General features: G+C 38.3%; 1 protein-coding gene across 1 annotated transcript in view; it reads right to left on the bottom strand.

Annotated features, from left to right (window-relative positions):
• The window catches only part of TOX (thymocyte selection associated high mobility group box), a 226,640-nt gene that overhangs the window by 83,606 nt on the left and 127,108 nt on the right, over positions 1 to 15,926 (bottom strand). Inside the window, exon 3 of the mRNA XM_072851257.1 lies at positions 8,705 to 8,947. Coding sequence (XP_072707358.1) covers positions 8,705 to 8,947 — 243 coding nt within the window. The remainder of the gene's footprint in view (positions 1 to 8,704; positions 8,948 to 15,926) is intronic.

Below are 15,926 nucleotides of genomic sequence, written 5' to 3'. Positions count from 1 at the left end.
TTGTGGGTTTTGTAACTGAAAGATATGCAGGAGCATGCCTTAGAGATGTTCCTCACTCCATAAGGCTTCTTGCTGCCACTACATACTTTAAGTCCTTTCTTGTAACTGTATCCATCCATTATATGCACAGAAAATGAATTAAGAACATTCATTTTCATATCTTTATTGTCCAAATACAGAGGCAGCAGCATGTACAACGTGCCATAAATGCAGTTCAAAGGTGTGTGGGTGAGGCTACAGAGATAAATTCCTAAGTTGCATATATGTGGCTGAAGTACAGCATTACATTAGCAGTGGAGGTTAAGGGTTTACATGCTGTCCCCAGGGAATCCCAACATGAGAAAGGGAATTTACACAGTGCGTCTGTACAGGCTTTGTATAAATGAAGGGGGGAAAAAATAGAGAGGCAAGCATCAAGCTAAAATGAACCTTTATGTTATTGAAAGGACCAGGGGAGGAGTAGACATCCTTACACTTTAAGCATTTCTTAATTGCCTTGAGAAAGAACAAGGAATAAAAATAAGAAAGTATTTATTTTTTACTGATGGTTATTTCTCTGAATCTCAAAACACTACCAAGCAGAACTTTTTTCTTCCCTCAGTAATATACTTCCTGCTGCAAAAAGTCAGCGCAAGACTGAAACAATGATACTTAAAGTTCTGTAAAACCAGTAAAACGGATAAAAAACCTGTGAGACTATTAATTGGACCTTTTAAATTCCTTCAACTCAGAAAAAACAAGAAAGCCAAGAATGTGTTTTTTCTCCCGAAGTGAATTAAAAATTTTGCTAAATATCTCCAACTCTACATAGGCAAGACTAGATGAGAAGAATTCACACTTCGTTCTAGCAGGTGACACTGTCATGAGTCTCTGGGTTGCTGGTGTCCCAGCCTTCAGCAGAGTCATGCAGCACATCTGAACTTCCAGCACGTAAACGGCAGCTTGAGTCAAGACAGTGCATGCCATAGTGGGACTGGTTTCATCCACACAACGTATCTTTGAAGATATGAACAAGATGGGATGAGATGATGAATACACTACAAATCCATGAAAGGTGTGCAGTCTTCCCAACTGCTTTCAAGTTTCAAGGAATGCAAATGCATGCATTTAAATAATGAAACAGGTGGAAGGAGAGGCTACTCCACCTGATGCACAAAACTCTCCCTTTCATCTGCACTGTGGGCTTCTCCTTCCTTTTTGTCTTCACAAAAGCACTTTCATAGTTTTTGAGAAAGACATTTCACTTCTATTCCAACTACAGGCCTTAAGATCACTAAGATTTTTTTTGCCAAAGACTGAGTCTTCAGAACATTTCATTATCTTGCTGTTCTCGACAACTACATGCGATGTTAAAAGCAGCAGATTAAAGTCAACAATCTCTGCTGCTGAAACCCCTGAATTTCTGACATTTTCTGAGAGTTATGTTTTCTCTATTTGCATACTCTATTATCTGTTTTGTTTGACACTTGCGGCTATGATGCTGCTTATGCATTAATCACTCCTGTGAGTACTTCACATGTGAGGTGTTGTATAATCTACCAACTGCAACTGAAGGCTTTCTCTCCGTGCCACATTCATCATGTCTTAGCCTGTGCCTATCTGGTTAAAGTCTAAGAAACAATAATTAATACTGCTACACATTTTTTTTCTTACTTTTTTATGTAGTAAATAAATTCCTATCAGACAATGGGTAGCTGTTGTGAAAAAACTTCACATTTTCTACAGAAGGCTGTTTTCAAAAATAAAATATGCCACCTTGTTATTCCTTCTTGAAATTATACTGAAGTTGTTTTCCTACTGAAGTTGTGAAATATGTGAGCCACATGGAGTCTCAACAACCACACTCAAATAAGCAGAATGCTGTATTTCCCAATTGATAGTAAATCAACAGCTTCATTGGCAATTTTAAAAATGAGACCTGGAATTATTCTAAAAAGATTTCTGGTCATTTGTGTACAAATATTTTCCTACAGTAATGAGTAAATATTTACTTGCTCTATCCTTAAGGTAAGTTCTTAGTACTTACAGACAGAAAGTATAGCTTTACCAGATACTTTAAGACCAGAAAAAAAGCTAAGTTCATGAAAAACACTAGCCACAAATATTCTCACAGCAATATTAGTCATAGCTGACCTCGAGAAGGTGGAGTCCATCGATAGCCTGCACCCACAGGGTGCTTTGTTCCACTTTGCTGATTTTCTCTTGGGAGGGCAAAACTGTAGAGGTGTTATCAGTTGAGATGCTACCAGAGATGTTCCCCCTACCATGTATGCATGGACTAACGTTTACTGCCAAGAGCCCCTGAGGAACAATGGGAAGGTTCTGGGTCCCCTGCTGTAATGGCAGGGTCATTAGACCAGTCCTAGATAGAGCATATCTTTTTGAGAGATGCCCCATCTTGATTTCAGTCCTCAGGTACAGAGAACCAACCACCTCCCATAGTACATTATCTAAATGTTAAATCTCTATCACTATTAAAAATGCATGCTTTGTTTCCAGTTTGATTTTATACAGCTGTAATTTCTAGACATCAGATGTTTTAGTGCTTTTTTGTAGCGTGGTGAAGAGCCTTCTACTAGGAGACATGCAATATGCAGGTATTTATAAAACCTTGATCAAGTTACATCTTAATCAGCTCCTCTACATATCCTTTCTGTTGTCTTTCTAATGACAATAGAGTGGAGCAGACATCAGAAGTAAGGAAAGATAAACACAATGTCCCAGAGCCCTGGATGGAATAAATCATCATAATTCTACTGAAGACAATAAAGTCATGCCGACTGACATCAGCTGAAGATTTGGCTGTGCATCCCTATAGTTAGGCTGTTTGACAAAACATACACTAACTATTGTAACCTTTTGCCACACAAGGCTTATTTCAGTGAGAAAATCCAGCTTGTAAAATATGGGGTTTTTTTTAAAAAAAAGGAAAAGAAAGATATCCTGCAAGAATACAAAGTTGCTCAATAAGAGAAAAAAAATAAATACTTTAACACAAGGTGTTCCATGACCTTAGCTTTATGATTTGGTGGTTCTGAGGGCAATAACTCACTGCAATAAAATTTGGGGTAGCAGCATGTCTGTGTAGCATAACAGTAAATTTTGATGTAAACTGAAGACCAGAGCCTGGTAATGAGGCACAAATGTGAAGTATTCACCAGAGACTAAAAGTATCTTCTACCACTGGCATGCAATACAAGCTAGAAAAAAGTATCCAAGCATGATTCAAATCTCAACATTTAGGTTAGAAGGGGCAAATCTTTTGTTTTGTTATGAAAGTTATTCATCTTATTCATCAGAAATAAAAAATTTCTGTTTGAGTCAGTAGTTTGCACTAAAGCTTAAAGGTGCCAAAAAAAAAAATCAACCGTATAGGTCAGCCTCAAGATGAGTCATGAATACTGAATTTAAACTAATATGTATGAAACTGGTAAAACAAAATCTCTTAAATACATCCTAGCTACAACAACAACAATCTCCTGTATTGGATTTATTAGCAACTGTACTGTGAATAAGAAATAATAGCTTCATTCTACCTGAGATGAAAAATGAAAAAAAAAAAGTAGTTGTCTGCTTTCTTCACTGTTATACAGTGCCACATTTTGTTTAAGATGTTACTCTCTCATGGACTGCATATCTAAAAAATATAATTCATGAAAAAGTATAACGTAATTGTTCAGGTTTTGATTAATTGGGGCATAATGTTAAATAATTATTCATTGCCTTTATTCTTCTGTCAAAGCGTGGAAAAAAAAAAAAAGCTTTTTATTGCCTTTTTTTATATAAGGACATGGGCCTTTGTGACATGCATTTTATTTTAAACTAATGCTTCTATTATTCCACATCTGAATAATTATAGCTGACATCATCTACTCTTCGGTGTCCTAGAAGATCTTTAGCTCTAGTCCACTGTTACATATTTTATGCATTACATGAAATAAAATACCTCAAGATTTTGAAAATATTTATTTTAAAAACAGCAATGAAATTGTCTGTAATCACATTTTCTGCTCTGCTTTGAAAGCAGCATTATTCAATATGCCAGTGGTCTTTTCCATAAGAGCAACATATTAGAAATTCATGCTGCTCTAATATATCTGAATTCATTGATGTACTGCACTCCCTATAGACCTAAAGAAACATTTTTGCTTCAGTTTCATATGTCCTGCACATTACCTACTGATGTGGTCGTTGTCAAAACAGTTGTACAGTAGCCTTTGAAATCAAAGTGTGCCTTGACTGTATACTAAAAATGACAATAAACCTAAGTATATACATTATGCTGGCTTTTGTTGCCAGCACAAGCAGAGCATTTGGGAAATAAATCCCCTGATTTTATTGCCTTTTAACATCTTTTCCACTTTAAACTTCAAACCCAGAAATTTGAAGCATTTCAAGAAACTAAAATCTCTTTTATTTCTTTCTTGTAAATTTTCTATAGTATACCACCATGAGCCACATTTTCAAAAAGATCAGCACAAGATTATAAATGAAAACATTCAAAAAATAGGGTTTTTTTTCTATATGTAAAAACAGCACTGTGATTTTTAACCCTGGTTTCTTGGGGGAAAAAAGCAATCATCTATAGAATATACTACAGAAGCTGAAATGTCTATAATTTTGTTGATAAAATGAACACACCTTAAAACTCATTTTATAGAACACATCCAAAAGCATTTTTACAGATAAACACACATTCTCATAGGGATGGTATATACATGCATTTGTTTGCAAATGTTAGAAGGGTAGTTCTTGCGGTCCCTGGAATATTTCAGGAAAATTCATGCAAACAGAGAAGTGCTGGCAGGTCAAGCCCCAGCTGAAACTGAACCAAACCTATATGGGGCTACCTTCAACTGTAGCAAATCAGGAAGGTATCCCTATTCAATTATATAGAAACAAACATGCCTACAGGACCATCAGTACCTCTTCATTAAATAGCTCTACCTATATCTAATTGGATCCACTTAAGAAGCAGGAATAGAAGTCACGTCCATTTTGAAGGAGGACTTTAGAGAGCTTCCACATGTGGCCGACCATGCTGGGGCTGAACCATGTGTTCATACCACCATACGTCACATTCTGCACAAATTCTGTAGACTTCTGAACCCCCAATATCCAGATACAAGGAGCATCTAAAGAAATCGGTATGTGACAGCACGGTATAAATTAGTGTGCATGTGCATGCGTGTATACGTTTGTATATCACCTAAGCAGAAAACAGAAATACACAAACATAGGAGCCAATATATGAACTGACAGCAGAAAAATGAGAAAGAGAAATTTTAGTGATTTTTTTTTTTTTTAAGTAGTGGGGGTGCAATAGGAAGTCCAATCAATCAAAAAAACTTCAAAGAAGGCTAATTCCAAATTTAAGTATCAGACACAGTAAAAGGCAACGGGAAATTTTCATCTCCCAGCATTGTAAAATTTTTCAGAAAGAATTCCCACAGTGTAAAAAATCTGTAAGAAGCTGATCCCTAATAAGAATTCACTGAGCTGGTAGTGGGCTCTTATTGTGTGTGTTTAAGCACTTCCACAGAGGAGAATTCTTACAGAGCTTGGGGCAAATCCTGCAATCCTTACTCAAAGGGATTTCATCTGCAGCTTGGAGGGAGTGCTGCACAGTATGAAACTAGGACTTCTAATGTGGGGAGTTTTGAAGGATTTTTAAAAGGGGTACATCCTCAATTTTCAATCTGTCCAAAATCATCGAAATCCTCATCTGAAAACACCTGGTAGCTGAGATGAAAGAAAAATGCTACAGTGAGTATACAAACTATTTTCCTACTTTGTTTCTGAGCCCACTGTGTTTCCTTTCTCTTGTTTGGGTAGCATTAATTAAGGCTTTGTCTATAAAAACACCAACTGAAAACCACTCACTAGTTCTAACAGACAAAAAGGAAGGAATTATTGCTAAAATACCAACATGGGTTAAAAACTGGCTAAAAGGAAGGATGTTGAAAGTAAAAAAAAAAATATTCAACCAAATTCAATCAGAGGCACATTGCACTGCAGCTGAATTTGTCCCAATATAAGTAAAATTTTCTGAAGATATGAAATTAATTAGGGATACAGAACAGCGAACAGATTCATTTCCAAGAATAATTTTTTTAAAAATACTCATTAGTGCCCTGAAAAACGAAGTGAAATACGTGGTTTCCAAATACACTAAGTGGTAGTTGATATACCAGAAATTATATAGCACCAAGGGTTTAGACTGGAGAAACTTTTACATTATTTTCTATGTGAGACAATATAAAAGTGATTTAGGCAAGTACTTGTTAAATGGATCAGAGTTTGATGAGACAGTAAAAAGGAAACTTAGAGATGAGTAATAGCAAGAGAAAAGAGTCATATTGAAGAAAAAATGTAAAAGGTTCTGGATTATAAAGAGGAGCTTCAAAGCTAAGTAAAGAATGTTAACTCTACAAAATCCTCTGTCTGTCTTCATCAATGGATAGCCAAAAGGACAATGGGGCCATTCTATTCACTGAAGTAGTCACTGAATTCACTGAAGAATTAACTTATCTCCCTCAAGTTAATTCCTCTCATGTTATCAAATTCAAATCAGAGGAACTATACTGCCAAACAGTGTTTGAACCATACAAACTTGGGGTGTTAACATCCTACCAGTTGTACTAACGTGAGATGTAGCTTAATCCCCTTAACAGACAAGACAGTTCGAGCTAAAACTATTGCTAGTTAAGAGGCCCTCTTGTGTGCAAAGGGCATGCAAGTTAGGGATAACAGTTGACTTAGCTCATGATGCTTCAAGGATCGTGCTTTATTTATCAAACGAATCCTCAGAAACGACTGATAAAATTTAGCGCATATTTTCTTGACGTCTGATTTTCATTTTTTCTGATCTGCACTAAGTCCCAATAGCAAAATTGCCTAGTTATATTATTCAGCTTTTTTGTATTTGCCCTCGATGCAATAATTCACTGTGATGATCTACAAACTCTCAAGGCCCTTTGTTCAGAGCTTGTTGCAAGAGGTTAATGTGGAACATCAGAGCTTAAAAGAATGCATAGTTTTGAGCCATAGGCATGACTCAAAAGAGGTCAATTCAATGAAATACAGCTTGTCTTGACTGGAGTGCCAAGCGTTTCTCTTACTTTTTCAAGTCCTTTCATAGCTCTGATTCTCAGAACCCCACACAAGATTTAGCTCTTGCTCTTTAATGCATGCCATCAGCTTTGTAGAAATGCAAGCAAAATTCAAAACATTTCCACGAAGGATATTTATATTTCTCTATAAAAGTGTGCCTCTCCCTCTCTCCTCCCATTATTGAACATAACCCTGGGGTCAGATTCTGACCTCAAACACAAAGCATGCAACATCCTAGTAAATCAATAACAACTAAGCAGCACCTGAGAAGCCAAGACTAGCCCCCCTGCAGTACAGCTTGTTGGACATCCTCAGAGGGAATGCAGAACTCCTTGAAATCAAGGTGGCTTTATTTTAATTAAGTTGCAACGAAGCCCTGTGACAAAGCAGATTTTTGTAGTAAACTAACTGTTTTCTAGCCACCACAGCGCCCCAGCCCCTGGCTCTGGGGCTGTTAGGTCTGAGGGGCTGATGGGGAGCTGAGCCTAGATCCCTCAGCCCACAAACCTCCATATGCTGCCTCAGCTCCCAGGCTCCCAGGACTGATCTTTTTTTTTTTTTCAGGTAATGTGATGGGGAGCTAGCAAGCTGGAAGCCTAAACAGCCTCAATCCCTAAGCGCAGGGCCTCCCAGCTGGGACACGGTGCCTTAAGCCTCTGATCCTCCAGTGAGAAGCCCAGACTCTTGGATCTCTAGGCACAGCAGATCCTTAACTTTGGCTGTCTGGATCTGCAGTTCCTGGGCAGCCCATCTAGCAGAGTGTCTGAAGTCCAGTGACCCCCACACAATGTCAGGCCCCATCCTCTTCCATGGGATTTTTACCTCTTTGGCTTAGAGTTATACATTGACATGAAATAATGCCCTCTTCCATAAAGTGGTCTTGTCTGGAGCCACTATGCAAAAAGTATACTAATTATTTGTAGAGCCCACTTGAAAATGTAACATGCAAAGTAGCTCTGCAGTTGTTGCAAGCAATTTAACATTCAAAGAAGTGATTTATAATATCAGGCTTCCCAAGATTACGACCATAATGACTATCTGACAGACTTTATAAGCAAATCGTCCAGTCATTTCAATTGGATTCTGGCTGGCTAAGGACTGAGAACTGTAAAAAGGCTATAAGATTTGGCCTAGAATCAGAAATAACATTTGCTGTTTTCCAAACGTGTGGTAAACAAGAAAGGAGATATTAAATTTTTGTACATCTCTCAGCACATGCAAATGAGAATGGAAAGAGCCTCGTCAGACAAACACAGAACAACGGCCATCTGGATCCAAACCCTGCTCCAGTGGAAGTCAAAGCCTTGAGCCTCCTTTTTTCATTATTTACATCCATGTAAAGCAGGAGTAATTCTACTCAAGGCGGCGGGCAACATCCTGGCTTTGAGGAACTCAGCTGTAAAACCCCCACCACCTCCAGTGGGGGGAGGATTTGACATAGGGACTGCGATGTAAAAGCCAGAGCCAGGCCAGCTTGCTCCATGACTTGAGTGGTGCAGGAGCTGGCCCTTTGGAGGATTTCAAGCAGGTCTGTATTTCCATGATTTTGCAACTTAAAGTAGTACAGAAGGGAAAGACTAAAAATGCTTACCACAGAGAGGGAGTTGGAAAGGAGTGCCCCGTCTTGGCCAAGCATGTTGGAAACTGTAATTTCGGGTAGATCCATGTTTTGTGGGTGGAATGGAAGGAGGCCATTGTGGTTCATGGGATGACACAGAGAGTGGTACCCAGACTCTATCTCATTCAAGTGCACCAGGGAGTGGTCAGGCAATGACGGAGGAGTTATAGGAGGTATGTTAAAATCTTCACTTTCAAGACTTGGGCCAGGAAAAGACTGGAAAAAAAAATATGGAAAGTGCTATGAAAATCATATGAATATTGATCAAGAATAATAATAAAAGTCACACAAAACAAACACAAAGAGCCCAACTAACATAGTTCTAAGCAGGAGCTTCAATTTAACAAAGAGAATATTTTAAACACCCATATATTATAACAGTGGAGTTTCACCATTATGTGTGGAAGAAAAATTGCCTCTAAGGCATAAGAATCTCTGATACTTTCATAGCTTCCATTAGAAAGAAGTTTTTTTTAAACAAGCTGAATTCAGATTTCAAGGGTCCTATTAAAATTTTCCAAGAGTGTTCATCTAGCCGAATACCTTTTTCATGGGAATTGTGGAAAAGGGAATGCAATTTATAAAATTAACATTGGCTCAAAATGGTTCATGTGACTCACTGCTACTCAGATCAAGAATTATATAGTGAAGAAGAAAGATACTGCTTTTAGGCTTACAGGAGAACCATGCATTTGATCTGCTACAAAGAAAAACAAATAAATACAGAAATAGTACATACTTTGTATTAATATACTTTGTGTTTACAAAAACACATTTATGGTCTCTCAAACCCACTGATTTTTCCTTTCTTAATCTATAAACTCAACAATACATACATTTTGTCAGTCATCTAAATGAGTTAATCCACAAAGGAACTGTTTAGTCTTTTGTTGTCCACTGCCATTAAGTCATCCAACTCGATCTGATCCAAGGAAAAGCCACAGGCAAAGTCAGAGTAATGCACCAAGGTGGATAATTGCTATTATTTATCTGCATTCTTTGTACAGCAGGTAGGCCCATTTGGGAGATAGGGATGGATATGCTTGTATTTCTTAAAGGAAAAAGCTGAGCAGGGTTAGATACATGATCCAAATCAAGAGTTAAAGGGATCAGTTGCAGTGGTTCAGCCTGAAAGCCTGCTCGGCTTTTCTGAGAACAGCCATAGTTCTCATCTCCTTTGCGTGATCAGTCTTTGCACATCCCACACCCACAGCCACAAGGTTTATAGCACAGAGACTAGTTCCACCCTTCCTGCCCCTCTGCGGCAATGCAGCCCTGCTCCGAGTGCTGCTTTTGTTAATTCTGGAAATGCAAGGATTTAAATATGTTCTGCTCCTGCAAAGTGTCTTCAGAAAAGATGAAAAGGAGGGCACAATTTCAAAATGCAGCTATTAGAAGAAAATGTTTTCCCCAATACGAGTTTGCAAATGGAGGACAGTATAGTGTATGAATTCTTGCAGAAGGACAAGGGAAGAATCAATGCCCAATTATAAACAAAAGGGGTTTTCATTAGGCATCATAGTAATATTGTCCTTCCCAATGCCTGAGGTTAGTCTCCTCTGTATGAGCTTGGATATAAAAACTTAAATCAGACCAACAACAAACAGTGTTACATGTTTTGAGTGAGCTGCTGAGCACAGAAGAACCTACTCTAGTGCACATTGTCATGGCTTTGGTTGCTTTGCTTGTTTCCCAACAAGGTTTACACCTCTGTTACCAAACATCTTAGTATGAAATAGAACAGGAAGGCTAGACTGCAAAGGCCAAAGTAAAATCCCAAAGAGTGAAAACAACAGGCCAGGGAGAGGAAAAAGTCTGGCAATGATATCACCATCCTTATGTGTGAAGACTTTGATTCTGCCTATGCTTTCCAGCTGTGTTTCTCATCTCCGGCACAGGAGTTTGCTCCCTCCTTGCCCTGACTTCCTCCTTAATGGGAAGTTGGTGTGAATCTACTGCCATTGGCAAGTCGTATTTGCCCCTGCTTTTAGAAGCCATGATGCAGCCATCAGCAGAGACATCTTCAAGGGAGGAAAATTTTACATACAGTAAAAATAGACCCTCACTAAATGGAGAGGAGACTTACCCATGACAAAGAGAACACATCATATTTACTCAACCACAATGTATAAACTGTGCAAAACCAAATAAAAGTATTATGGACACTGTATACACTAACTATTTGCTAATTACTATTATATTAAATCAATTATGAAAAGAAAGGTGTCTAAAGTGAGCTTAAGGTCTAACACCACAATAACAAAGCAGCGAGGAACAGAAATGAAGGAAGGGACAACACTCACAATGCTCTTCTGGACCAGCACTATCCCACACAAGTACACTTAGATTTGGTTACTGTAATCCTGGTGAGCTTAGATCCATGTAACCTACAGCTACCAGGAGGGATTCATGAGCTGTGAAAAGAGGACATTTTGTGTTCAACACTGTCTTTGCTACTGTCCGAAAAGACCGATGGCTTCAAAAGAGTTTTCTCTCCTGTGATTTTGCAGGTACAAAGAAGTGTTAACTCAACACTTGTTCTCTCTCTCTCTCTCACTATCCCACAGTGAAAATACCTTGTGCTGCACCTTTGCTGAACCAAGATGTCTCAACACCTTCTAGAGGAGGGAGAACTGCCCTCCTACTTTCCTTAAGCAAGAGTAGGACAAGGATCTACAGTATTCTCTCACCACTTTTTTAACAAGAAGAAAGGACTTCAACTTACATTCGCTACTAGAAGCAAATATTCCTAAACCAAATATTGACAGGCTGGGTGTGCCTACACCATTAACATTGGGGGCATTCAGCAAATCTGCTGTCTTATTTGTACACCCTTTTTGCACGCCATATGTGGATAACCCAGGTTTTGCTTTAGTTAGATTTTGATTTGTGTGTTTCAAATTCATCTTTAATTAGTAACACTTCAAAAATGGTGGAAGCAATTGAACTGCCATTAGGACATTAGCTTCCCTTATTAAAAAGGAAGTAAAACACTAGTGGCACAAAACTCTGCAACCCAAGTTGCATCATGTGTAACTATATAATAATGTTACATATATTATATGGGTTAAGCATTTTAAATAGACGGTTGCTCTCTGTTTATTTTAAAAAAATCACACCATGGTTATTGCTTGAGAACCAGTTAAGAGTGTATTTGATCCCACATCACTGTTGACTACACTTAAGTAAGCGTCTTAAAGTAGTAGGAGTAGTGTAGCAAAGGCAATAATAACATACCAAAACAACATATAATTCAAGGACTAGTACTTCCTATAATGTTCTTTCTTTTCTTTTTTTCCTTTTTTTTTTAAAGATATAAACTATTGTACTACTTCAATAAAGCTAGGCAGAATCCAAGCCACATGCTAATGGTATGGACAGATATTTGAAGGCATCTGCAGAGCACCCTATTCACCTAACATTTTCAGACAATTTGGTATTTCCATACTTAGCATGTGTGTACGTAACACATACAGACATAACTTCCTCAGGGTAGCTACTTCAACAGTAACATTACAGAACTTCAGTTTGTGTTGTCCAGGAACATGGTTCAGATGCTTGTAATGACTTGGCACACTGGTACATCAGAAATGAATAATCCTATATACATTTTCAGCAAACTCAACATATCCCGGAAACAAGGCTGTTGCAACTGCACGTGGAGGGAAGGAGTGAGGAACAGGACATATGTTTGTCCTGCCAATAGCAGCTGCAAGATTCAAACATGCTCTCCTACTATCCTGCCATCTCTCTCCTCGCCATTGGGAAAGCCTTCTGGAGGAACTATCTGAAGTCCCCTCGATGCAACTGATCCAGTGCTGGCAATGGGCTCTCCTGGAACATCGTGTTGTTACCCAAAAAACATTTAAGGGAATTCCAGCACAAGGCCAGGCCCAAGGTTTTCCCTGCAGCAAGAGCTCCCAGTCCCAGGCCAGTCATCATTCTGTCCTGAGCCCTGGGCTTTCTTAGAGCATCTCTTTGTCCAACCCAAGCCATTTATCTGGAGTTCCTAATGAAAGAAGTTATCTACCATCAAAAGCATTAGGGAAGGCTATACTGCCTGTATCCAATTACAATTCATAAGTACAGCTCATACATATTAATAATAAATGGTGGTCTGTAGCTTTACCTCTTCAGCTTCAGTTCTTCTTGGGGGTGGGGAGAAAGGTTAGGGTCTTCCCCCCTCCAAGGGTTTTTTCCTTCACAGTTGGCTTTACTATCAGCAGGACTTTCTCTATTCAGAAAGACAGGGAATAGCTCCTTTTCATTCTACTGGTAACAGAAATACTAGCAAGCTAGCCTTTTCACTTTTGAATCAAAAAAGAGTAGCAGTAAATGCTTTATTTACTTTACCACAGAGCTTCTAGGAAGTTTGCCAGTGGTTTCACTTTCATCTCATGACTGTGGGAGTGGATGAGGTGTTTATCAGCTCTTCAGTTTAGTGGAACTTCCTGGAACTTTATTACATTCCAGAGAGAAAGCCCTCTGTAAAGTAACACCATTAAACCCACTGCATAGCACTAAACACACACAGGCTTTAATTTTACTTTATTATAAAGAGGATTTTCATTACACCTGTGTTTATTATAAGCAGATTTCAGTATATTTCAGATGGGAGCTACACAGTGGGAACCTCAGAAATGAGCATCCTTAAATTTGGGCTATTTGAAGACATGAGACTATGAAAAAGCTGTTTGAATCAAGGATGTCTTCCCAAATCTAAAGGATAATATTCTATGTTTCTGGTTAAATATTTGTGACATTTCTGCCTCAAATGATGGAAACTTCATAAAGCAGATGAACTTTGAGATACCCACTCTGAGATCAAGAGACCTCATTACCTATGCCACCTTAGCCTATAATTTTATGAGAAAAGCTTGCCAGAATAAAATTATATGACCACTTAACCCTGATTCTCTGTCCAGCCCAAGTCCAAGTTTTTGTTCCTGAACAATGACCTCGTTGGTCCCCTTCAATTTATTTTTTATGCCCCTTAGCCTGGCCAAATCCAGCAACAAGCAATGGAAGGGGATGCAAAACTGAGGGCGGGGAGGTGTATGTCAAAGGTCAGTTCTTTACTTTAGCAACACTTAAATTAGGGCTAAGCATCCTGCTGTGCTAGTAACACACATACAAAAAAAATCTAGTATTTATTTTTGAGGAACCCAGATACTCATTGTTATCAGAAAAATATGGGAAATGCTTGCACTACCTACTGCATAAGAACTGAGGAAAAGGGAGTAAGAAGAAAGAAGGGAATAAAAATAAAGCCCCTTTGCCTAAGTATTCTACAGTGATGACTGCATATTGGCCAGCAAAACTTACTTACGTTGCAAAATAATTTTAACAGAACTTTAAAAAGTAATCAGAGAAGGGAAACCAAAGGAGATACCTCAAACAGACTGACCACAAGAGGCAGCAAGCATTCAAACATCCAATATAAATCCCTCTGGAAAGAGCAGAACTGTTACTATATGACAGCACAGAAGACATACATTAAGTAAGTCTAATTCATGTGCTCAGTGGTTGCTTCACTCACCATGCATATACTCAACAGAATCTGGTATTAGCAACAGTTCCTTAAAAATTGGGAATCTGCCTATAGATATTTAATTTAAATGAAATGAATGGTACTGCCAACTATGTAGAGCATGTCTTAATTTTTCATTTGCACCAAGGCTTCTGCATCTGAACTGTGGAAAGATGCCAGTTTTTAAAAGATAGATGCTTCAGGCTGTCTCCTCTTCTATTATTGAACACATCGTTACATAACTGAAATACTTATGAATCGAGAGTAATGTAAAAACAATGAGCTCATTAGAAGAGGAAAAACAGCAATGTACCTTATGCACATTTGAAAGTTAGGATAATATATTTGACAGCAGATATTTCTAAGAGTTTTAATAGGATCAACCTTATCTCTAATTTCTAAACAGAGGACCTTCAGAAGCAAGTGTTTTTCAGCTTCTTTTGTCTCTGCATGAACAAGGCTTGATAGCTTGAGACTATAATGCATTACTGTGGAAACCTTCGGTCTGTTACATAAATCATCTTAATACTCAGCAAGAATTGTCCAACAGTGCCATTGATATGTTCAAGTCAATGATCCTGCAAACAATTTTTTTGTGTTTCTTCATATGGTAGACAACAGCAATAAATCATATTCATTTAAAAACACACAATATACTAATTTATCAAGCAACAGCTATCAAAAATATATTACAGGGGAAGGTATAACTTTTTTCTATTGTGTTAATCAATTTCTCTAATTTACATTAGGTAAAGGGCAAAGCCTCAAGCAAAACATTAATTTTCTGGTACCAGATGAATTCTATTTTCAAGGAGAATATGCCGACAATGATGTTATTGATTTAAAACAATCACAATTTCAAAGTTAACAGAATTATGTAAAAGAGTAGACCTTTTTTTAAGCTTCCAGTCTTGAGAGTCTTTTTGTTAATTACATTAATTTTATACATATACGATAGCGGTTTGCTGGGAAACGTGTTTTCAATGAAGGTTTTAAATTCAAATACATTATAAAGATGACAATTAGTAGAAGAACAGATATTATAAAAGATTACAAGGTCTGGGCTCTGCAAACACCAATCCTGTAATCAAAGCATTTAAACTTCCCTTCAGACAAAGACCCATCTGTGCACTTTTCCTATTTAGAAAGTTTGAGTAAATTTATAAGAGAAGCGCTAGTCTCTTTTAGAATTACTTATCATCAACCCCCAAAGCAATTCCTTAGGAATACCCAAGAGCCTTAGGCACACACAGGGCGTCCTTAGACTTCCAACCTGAAGTCTTGCCCCGTTCACCAGCACCACCCTCCTCCCCTCCTTAGCGCGTCCCCAGTGGGGACCCAAGCGTGGTTGTTGTTTGACACCCTTTTCACTATTCTCTCCTGAAAAGAAAGGCACTTGGTCCCCCAAAGTGTGTGACAGTCCCTAATAGTGCAATCTCCAAAGAGCAGCACTGGGGCTGCTTTAGCAGGACACCTGCATAAACATGGCTCCTGCTTGCCCAGTGTTTTGGGGATGCTGAAGGGAGGGAGTTTCTCCACAGTGGGTTTATACCATGCTACCTCCTAAAGACAAGTAGAGCAGCTCCCTCCCCTCATAGCTACTGCTTCAGGCTGATTACAGACCAGGAAAAGGAGGCACAGAAGAATATTCACAAGATTTTCTTT

The sequence above is a fragment of the Ciconia boyciana genome, chromosome 2 (genome assembly GCF_034638445.1).
Source record: "Ciconia boyciana chromosome 2, ASM3463844v1, whole genome shotgun sequence".
Lineage (NCBI taxonomy): Eukaryota > Metazoa > Chordata > Aves > Ciconiiformes > Ciconiidae > Ciconia > Ciconia boyciana.
This window is presented reverse-complemented; position numbering and strand designations above follow the sequence as displayed.